Source organism: Exserohilum turcica (genome assembly GCF_000359705.1).
Source record: "Exserohilum turcica Et28A unplaced genomic scaffold SETTUscaffold_14, whole genome shotgun sequence".
Lineage (NCBI taxonomy): Eukaryota > Fungi > Ascomycota > Dothideomycetes > Pleosporales > Pleosporaceae > Exserohilum > Exserohilum turcicum.
Genome location: NW_007359959.1, coordinates 892169 through 901369, shown reverse-complemented (window position 1 = coordinate 901369; position 9201 = coordinate 892169). Strand labels below are relative to the sequence as shown.

Sequence of the window (9201 nt, the reverse complement as noted above, 5' to 3'; positions counted from 1 at the left end):
TCTTAAGAGGGAGAACGTTTGGCTCGAAACCAGCCTCAATAGCTCTACTATAGATACGATTGACCGTACGAGGATGAACACCAGTAAGTTCAGAGATCTGTGATGTAGACTTGCCAACAGAAGGTGACTTTAACGCCACAATTAAGGTGCGGGTGTAAGGATCAGTATTAGGAGACATTGTAACGATAGATACAGACAAATCGTACAGCTACTCAGCTCAAAGGTGGGAGTTGCGCCAAGAAGAGTTATGCCGAAGCGCCGAGATTAGCGTGGGACAAAACTTTTGTGAGGCACCTCCGTACATACACACACATATGGAGGTAGGTAAGCCACTCTTGCCTCGTGGGTTTTTCTGACTCGCAGAATACGCCGTCGATCCAGTTCTGCTGTACATACTGGCAACGTGTTCTCGTATCCTGAAACAAAGAATCATGGCGCGTCTGGAAGACGAGTGGCTGAGCCGTGATGGTGAGAATCGTGATGCTGAGCGCCACACATCGCATCTCTTTATAGACAGAGTGAGCGTAGGATTACGCACTCCCATAACAACTGAATCCCATGGATCGGTGCAAATCCAAGTTCTGTTTGTCTTGCCAAGCTGAGGAATCACCAAGCAGGTCGTGCTCGTAAATTCTTACCACGCAGTTCATGAGTCCGCAACCATGTCGCGTATATCGATAAAACACTGATTATCAAAGGGTGCGAATGACTTACGACACCTCCAGCCTCGTATGCATCGACTGTTTTTACACGGCAACGTCATCCTCTAAATTTGAGGGCTATAGCCCAGAGATTATATATCCAACTGGGTCTTGGACGCGAGCGGAACTCTGCCACGGCAAGTCCACGAATACCCCGACTCTGGTTTGGGGGCGTGTCGTCTTGGCATTGTTGGCTGAAGAAAGGGGAGCCACAAACTCTATTTTCAGTGGTGCTGAGCCCAATCGCGCCATGAAACAAAACAGTCGGGTCAGCTTACAGGATAAAAAGAACTTTCTGTTTTTTTTCTTTCTCCGTTCGACGTCTACGAAACAGTACTAAGGTACCGCGCATGCAGATGCTTTGCTCTTACCAGACATTGATAATATTGCCATGAAGGAATGTGTTGACACATGGTTCCTGATCCAATACCGCATCTGGTTGCATCGGCCCTTCTTCCTGCACAGGCAGGTTCGGCTGAATGCGTCCGTTTCTGCCCACCTTCCTGTTCACGCCCGGGAAAGCCCTGCAGGCGACGTCGGCCAGGAATGCATTAGTGTACCGTGGATTTTCTTTCAAAAAGTGGCGTCAACAGTGGAGGTTTTCAGCCCGCCACGACAAAAATTCAGCACAAGGGGCAGATAACTCGCAGCGCGCGCTATCTTGCAGCAGTATCTGTCTCTCGTGCTGGCATCCGAAATGAGAGTCTTGGTGGTCGTTTTCAGCCAGTCCCCTACTCTAGGCGCCAAGTATGTCTAGCCACGCGCCGCACTGGGCAATCAGCGCCTAACCATGAGTAAAGAATGACCCAAAGTCTGGCGTGAAACGGGCCGAGACCTTGGTAGGCCAGCTAAGGCCACAATGCAGGTACCTCACAGAGGCGATTCGTTGCACCCGAACTCGGCGCTGGGCTGCCAAGTATGAAGCTTTCCAAGGAGACGTAAGCGTGTCAGTAATACGATGACCTGGTGGAGTAATGGCGAACGTCGACACTGGCAGCAAAGAAGGCCTCGACCTGGCAACGTCCCACAGTGATGACCCGCCTGCGCGCACATGGCAGGTCGGGGAACAAGGGACAGCATCCATCCGCCCGTGTTGAGAACGCCACGTACAGTTTGCCGGAAGAGCAGGCGAGCATGCCATGGAGCGGCTTCCGAAGCGATTTGTTAAGCGCCCCCGTTCGTTAAAGCCGACGGAGGATTGCGGCCCGGTAGGATGCCATTGGCAGCTCCGCCGCACGCCCAGTACGATTGATAAGTATAAGGTGCTTACTGGTAATCTAGCATACGTACGGTCCAGATTGCGTGTGGCGCAGGTGTTTGAGGAAAAAAGAAAGCCGCGGTAACGACGACCGACTTGGCCGGCCGGATATGAAGGGCATCTCCAAAGGTGGTCTAGACGAGGATACGTCACAGAGAGAGTGGTAGGGCGTGAGCTGGGAGGCGCTCAAAGGGGGAATGGATTTGCGGCGGGACGTTGATTTTGCTGCCAAGGGCCTTACCCGAAGCGCATTAGCGCACGGCGCTAGAAGACGACGTGCAGGGCTAGACGGTCGGCCAGAAGTCTTTTCCATCCGGTGGCCGTGGACAGAACTTCGCTCCCGCGCCTTGTACCTGCGCAGGCACGCGGCCCAGACATGGATCACGCGCTAGATTGGCCTCAACCTGTGTTCGCCTTATCCACCGCCATCACACGTATCGTGCATATGCCGCGGAACTTTACGTGGCTCCAACAACTCGGCGACCGACAGTGCGCCCTGGCCGTCGTGATTCGACGCCTATCCAGGAGGTAATTTCCACCACATCTTGGCCCCTCGTAGCCCTACAGTGATTGACGAGCGGTCAGACCCCCACAGCTGGCGCCGTCAAATCGCGGCTGACGGGCGCGTGCGGGATAGCCCCATAGTCCTACCACACGTGTGGACTTTTGAGTCGGAGTTGGCACATACAGTCTTGGGTCGAAACAGCGCGCCTGGGCAAACACTGCCGAGCCATCGTGTAAGCCATGTGCTGCGGGTGGGTCGTTATGATGATTAAGGTTTGAATCTGCACATACGCATCTGTTTTTTTCATTTCCTTAGTTTATAAGTATCGACATGGCTGCTCCCCCAACACCCCCCAGTCCGAGTTTCAACTTTGTCTTCAGCACTCAGTCTCTCCTTTGACAACTTTGTCGAAACACCTGCTCTAGCTAGCACCCCACATTCCTTTTCTGATCCGTCAGATTCATACATTCCTTCACAATGCTTACTTCACCCCTGATCATGGCCCTTGCTGGCCTCTCCACCCTGATTGAGGCTTCTCCTCTTCGGCTCCGCGATGGAGGCAAGCGTGGCCTTGCCTTTCCCAAGCAACACAACGGCGTTCCTGGATCGCAATGGACTCGTTACTTTGCCGGCTCTTCCAAGGTCACCTGGATGTATGACTGGGAGGCTGTCATCGATGGTGAGGCACCTGACCTCGAATTTGTTCCCCTGCTCCACTCCAACCAGGAGTGGTGTGCCTCGACGTGGAACACCAACATTGAGAATGCCCGCAAGAAGTACAAGGTCTCACACGTGCTGAGCTTCAACGAGCCCGACCAGGTCGGTGGTGGAGGCTCCAACATGGACGTCGCAACCGCCGTCGCCACCCACCTGAAGCTCATCCAGCCTCTGGCCAGCCAAGGTCTCCGCATCGGCTCCCCTGCCGTCACCAACGGTAACGAACCCGGCAAGGGAATCGAGTGGCTCAAGTCTTTCATGCAGCTCTGCATTGGCTGCCAAGTTGACTTTGCCGTCACCCACTACTACGCGTGGGCCAAGCCTCAAGACTTCAAGGACTACCTGAACAAGTTCCACGACACTTTCAACCTGCCCGTGTGGGTCAGCGAGTTTGGCGTCACTGAAGGCGATGCCGCCGAGTTCCTCAAGGAAGTCCTCCCCTGGCTCGATGCCCAGCCATGGATCGAGCGCTACGCCTACCACATGGTTGCGCCCAGCGACGCAAACCAGTACCTGATCACCCCCGATGGATCTGGTCTCTCCAGCGCCGGACAGGTCTTTGCGAACGCATAAGCAAAGAACCAAAACCCATTCAAAAGAAAACAAAAACAAATAGAGCGAGCGTCCTCGCATGCTGGTTCTCCAAAAAAGACACGCATATGACGACTTTACGACCACGCTTCTTCTTCTTTTCAACTGTCAAGATACCACTTTCACAATGTTATCAAGACGCCCTTTTATATATATCTCTCTCTTGTGCAAACAGGAACACAATTATGATCAATACATTCATTGAGCATCATACAGTCTTGCCTCTTCCCACGTGACATGATACAGTACGTTGCGACAGACAAAGGCGTTGCCATAGTCATCGTTGAACTCAACCAAACCGCATGCTGCAACCTCCTTATATAATGAACACAGCCTCAGCTCCCCCCACCCCCCTCCATTCAACCGCCCAAATATCGAATCAAAGATAAGAAAAAAAGATTTGTCTGGGAATTCAACCGACACTGACCAGTTACCGTACAGAAGAGATTTTACTTGGTTTTTCTTTAGTCTCTTTCGCTTTTGGTTTGTTTCAATACAAGCACAAGCAGCAAGGGCCCCCTATCGCGCTGATCTTGCTTGCCCATGGCGAAATGAAATGAAATGAAATGAAATGAAATGAAATGAAAATGGGAAAAGAAGAAGCGAAAAAAAGAAAGAAAGGAAGAAAGACAGACAGACAATAGTAACAGCGAGATGGATGCCAAAGGGACGCAAGAAGGAGGAGGAGGAGGAGGGGGAGGAGATACAATTATGCGCAAATTAGAGCAGCGAGTAAAATAATATCACAACGATATATATTTTTTTTGTTCCTTCTCTCTCTCGCTTCTGTTAAGTGTGCAACATTGTAAGAAGAGAGAGGGTTTTTGGTGGAGGCGCATACAGAACACAAAGAGCGCATGTTCATATAGTTGTTGGATATCAATCTACGATCCGGGCGACACAGAAGAAAAGGGCAGAATTGGCTTCAGAGGAGGGAACAACCATGGTTCAGTGCGCAAGATTTCATGGTTTTTTTTTCACTGGGGAAGATCCATGGACCATGCCCATCGCAATTATTAAATGTAATTTTCTCTCTCTCTCTCTCTATCATCTTGGTATATATGCTCGAATCCAGGCAGTAAATAAACGCGCCCAACACCATCGTGGTATCTGTCTCGTCTACGTCATGCCATGACGCTTTGGCGTGTTGTACATGATATTAGGTCTCATCAGTCCTCAATGTCATCGTCGCTCAATATGAGACTGGCGCCTTTATCTACCAGTCCGGGTATTGCCGATTCAGGTTCCTGCTCCTTGGTCTCAAACTTGACCCTTCTTTTCTTCTTTGGTGTCTCTGGCGCTGGTTTGTCGGTGGTCCACTGCTCTTGCTCTCCAGGGCCAAGGTCGTCCTCCAGGTCATCCTCTTCATCACCACCCGACGAAACACCTCCGGTAAATGCAGTAATCTTTCGTATCTCACGCACTGTAGCAGCGGTGGATGAAGAGGGCATGTGTGACTTTCGCAGGATAGTGGTGAGGTAAGGGAGGCGCTCCAGGAGCATCTCGTGGCGAGCTGAGCCACCGCTTCCTAAGAGGACTGGGGCTGATGCATCGTCTTCGCTAGACTTGGGCCCCTGTGTTGACGTTGACTGTGAAAATGAAGCATTCCTTCTCCAAGTGTCTACACCTCCGCTGGGTGCCGCTGGCTTCGGGGCGCCTGATGCGATCGAGAAGAGCTCGCCGCGCTGTGCCCGCAATACCCACATATCCAAGAGGTCTCCAATCTCTTCCTGCTGTTTCCATATGCGAAGCGATGCTGGGTAATACATGACAAATGCATTGCCCTTGGCCATGCTGCCACTCGCACCCTGGCCTTTTGCTTTGATGCCCATGACGCCAGGAGGGGGAGCCATTCGTTTGACAGGATGTGGTAAGTGATATAGTAGCCCACGCACGCTCGTTTGGAAGCATATTTCATCCTGGCGCAGATTGTCCGCACTCGTCCCCTGGAAATTTCTACGCCCGCCACCAGCGCCAAAACGATCCGGAGAGAGAAGATCAGCATCAGAGAGGGCTTCTATGCACCCTGCAACAGCATCCATGGTTTCTTCACTATCCGCGCCTGCACATGACAAAACATAGTTTTCGTGTAAAGCGGCAACAAACGTCTGTGTATCAGTGCCTAGCTCGTCAATGAGCGTGTCAACGTTGACTTCGGAAACTTTTGGTCTTCGTCTTTCAGGAAACCAGTTGGGCGGTTGCGCAACTGGCGCGCTGGCGCTCTCCGCGACACGCTTGTTGTAGACAACCCTGCCGACTGAGTGGAAGATGCCAAGCGTACTCTCCCGCTGCGTCACCATCTCAAGAGATTCTTGCTCAATCTTTGTCATTGGCGTGTCTTTTGGAGTCTTCTTCTTGGTGAAGTTGACTTTTGCGCCCCAGCCGTCGGCGTCGTCGCCACGTAGACACAAGAACTCGAGCGATGAGACTGCGCTGCGTATGTCGCCGAGCTCCGCAAGGCGCTGAATAGCCTGCGGGCTCAGAGTCTTCTTTCGGCCAAACCTCCTGGCCTCCTTGAGGATAATGGTGTCTAGGGCTTTGGTCATGTATGTGGGTGCGATTGGATTGAACTCGACAACAGTCACTCCAGGATGAGTCAGAATCTCAGGGCCCAAGAGGCGATGGGCGGTAAAGCTGTCAGCTGCTGCCGTGTTGGTAGACAGTAGTGTCTCGGAGATGATCATAACGATGGGAGTCACTGACTGGTCGGGATCGACTTGACCTGAGAAAAATGCAGTGGCTGACTGCGTGGTGGCAGCAAGATACTTGAGGATGGAAGAGCGGAAAGATTGGACGGCCGAAGAAGTACGTGTGAATGTATTCGGAAACTCCTCTACTAGGATCAACTGCTGTTTCCTACCCGTGCGACTGCTCGACGAGGCGGGTTGGGCAGCTGGGACTTGGCTATCAAAGGCCAGACTGCCAAAGGTGCCCGTCCTCCCGACAAAGTCGTCAAACTGAGCGGTAGCAGAGGACAAACCGTCGGCCGTGGACATGGACCCAGTCGGGTTCTTCCACTCGTGCACGTCTATATCCAATTCCTTGGAGAGCAGGGAGACGGTCGTCGTCTTTCCGCTGCCAGCAGGGCCTTTGAGCAGCAGCAGCCTCTTGCGCGCCTTGGCGCCCAAGACGTCTGTGAGCCATGTGCGCACCTCGGCCACCTTTCTCTTGTGCACGGCGAGCTCGTCCAGGGAGACGGGGCCGTACCTGTCGGTCCAGGGCCGCCCGTCGTCGGCATCGCGCGGCGGTAGCTGGGACGAGATGGGAGGCGTGCTGCGGGCTCCGGTTGCGGTGCGCAGGAACTTTTGCCTGCCAATCACGGCCGAGGCAGCGTCTGTTGGGGCAGTTGCCGCGATTGGCCTTTTTCGCACCGGGAGCGCCCTTGGAGGAGGGTGGACGGGCTTGACATGGTCGTCATGGTCATCGTAGTCCGAGTCGAAGATGTCGTCCCAGTCTTCAATTGACGCGGCCGGTTTTTCGGGGCTCGGCGTGGGCTGCGACGAGGGCGGGCGGGGGACGCTGCTGAAGAAGGACGTTATCGGCTTGTATACGGGCTTGCTAGCAGCAGCAGCAGTGGCGGGTGGTGTCGTCGAGGCAGCGCGTGTGTGCGGGCGGGAGCGAGTTAGTGCGGCCCTCGTGGGGGGCAGCGGCTGGGGAGGCTGGGGAGGCTGGGGAGGCGGTGAAAGCGATTCGGCGTGCTCAGAGTCGTCGGACGAGGGCACGCGCGGCCTGTTCCGCGCCGAACGCAGCTTAGCCATGGCGCGCCAGCACGCAGGATGTGAAGAACTGCTGGCTGTGCAGGCGGCGCATGGTCGGTTCCGTCGTGCCAGGCCGTGTCGCAGAGGGCGGCGGGCAGCAGGCGGCGGGCAGCAGCTGGCGGGCGGGCGGGCGGGCAAGCAGTTGGCGGGCGGGCAGGCGGGCAGGCGGGCGGGCGAGGGGAGAGAGAGGCAGCAGCGCGCAGACGTCGCCGGGGGCCCCAAGCGCGCTAGCCCGTAGGCGGCGGTCAGGTGGGGCGGCAATTCATGTATCGCTGCTGCCAACGCATCTTTGCTTCTGCACCCTCACACACACCGCTGCTGCTTTCTCCCTAGCCTCACCACGCCCACCACGCCCACCACACCCCCCCGTACCCCTACCGCCTCCAGCTCGAGGCTGCCATGCAGCTAGCATGCCCGTCTGCAACATGCTACGCCTCGTTCCCTGTCGGCGCTGCATGCTGACCCCCCCATCCCAGCGCCGCCATCGCTTGCACCATGCTGCGTCGCCGGATCGCCTCTCGCCGTGATATGAGAGCGCACATGGCGACACGCCCTTGGTGCCACGGCCGCGCTGCCAGTCCACTGCGCGCTGGCCTCGTGGCTCGACAGACTGCAACACCACGCAGGCGCCCGCGACGGCCATGTTGCTGCTGCCGCTGCGCTGCCGCTGCGCTCCAAGCAACCCCGCCAGGGCTCGCCGAGGCGGGCGCCGTTGGTGAAAGAGGGCGCTCACAGCTCAGGCCGCTCGAGTGCTGCATGTGCTGGCAGCTCCCGGCTCGCTGCCTATTGGGCGCGGGACCGCGTTGCATTGGCGCCTTCTTTATATACTTCTTATGCGCGTGCTCACGGTCTGTTGCTCAAAAATTTTCGCCAGAATGCCCTGTTACCAAGCCCCCAGCCTCTCTTTTGCCATTGCACGCGTTTGTCGGGAGAGGAGGTGCGATTGAACTGGAATTTCTCGTCTTCGGGTGGTTTCTGTCTGTACTGTAAATAATAGGCTTCGTCCGTAGTCAGCGGTAGTCATGGAGAAGAAACAAACCAACACCTCGCACTGCCAGACCCCACTGGAGTCTGCAACCCCCCCTGACAATGTGCCAACGAATACAGGCGAGCCCGTTGCTGAAGCGCCTGAAATGTCGTTGCCAGCAGAGCCAACAGAGCCAACAGAGCCAGCAGAGCCAGCAGAGCCACCACCCACGGACGCTGCGTCCGGGGAGCAGTCAGTGCCAGCCGCCTCCAGAGTGGAGCCCTGCGAGGCTGCCATAACCACGCCGCTGGAAACGTCGCCGGCTGCATCTTCAACACACATCGACAGTTCACAGCCTATTCCCCACAGACATGCACACCCGCCGCCTGCTGAGAGCGCTCCTGTCGCACCACCAGATCCACCCATGAACCAGCAACCGGACTCGCAGCCCCAAATAGCTCCGACCGAAGCCACCCAGCCCGGCGCAGCCAACGAGAGCGTCGAGAATTTGCTCCCAGCCGCCAATGAGCTTGAGCAGTCGTCGCTGCATCCATTAGATGACAGCCTAGAAGCAGGGCCCGCTTTAGGACAGGAGCCGCCTCTGGCTGAGGAGCACGACGTCCTACATCCAGTCCAAGACCACACATCGCCCGCTGTGCTTGCCGAGCCACACATTACGCAGGCTCCCGAACTGCCTGCAGATT

The 9201-nt window shown here is 55.6% G+C and overlaps 2 protein-coding genes across 2 annotated transcripts; one reads left to right on the top strand and one right to left on the bottom strand.

Moving 5' to 3' along the window:
• The first annotated feature begins 2818 nt into the window (after positions 1–2818).
• On the top strand, positions 2819–3951 carry SETTUDRAFT_168169 (glycoside hydrolase family 128 protein). The gene has a single exon (XM_008025398.1). It carries the CDS (start codon positions 2942–2944, stop codon positions 3752–3754), a length of 813 nt encoding a protein of 270 aa, XP_008023589.1. The 5' UTR covers positions 2819–2941; the 3' UTR covers positions 3755–3951.
• A 929-nt stretch (positions 3952–4880) lies between these two features.
• SETTUDRAFT_176356 (uncharacterized protein) lies at positions 4881–7530 on the bottom strand (the record flags this gene model as incomplete). Its single annotated transcript, XM_008025397.1, has 1 exon — positions 4881–7530. The coding sequence occupies one exon, from the start codon at positions 7528–7530 to the stop codon at positions 4942–4944; it is 2589 nt and encodes an 862-aa protein (XP_008023588.1). The 3' UTR covers positions 4881–4941.
• Positions 7531–9201: the final 1671 nt, after the last annotated feature.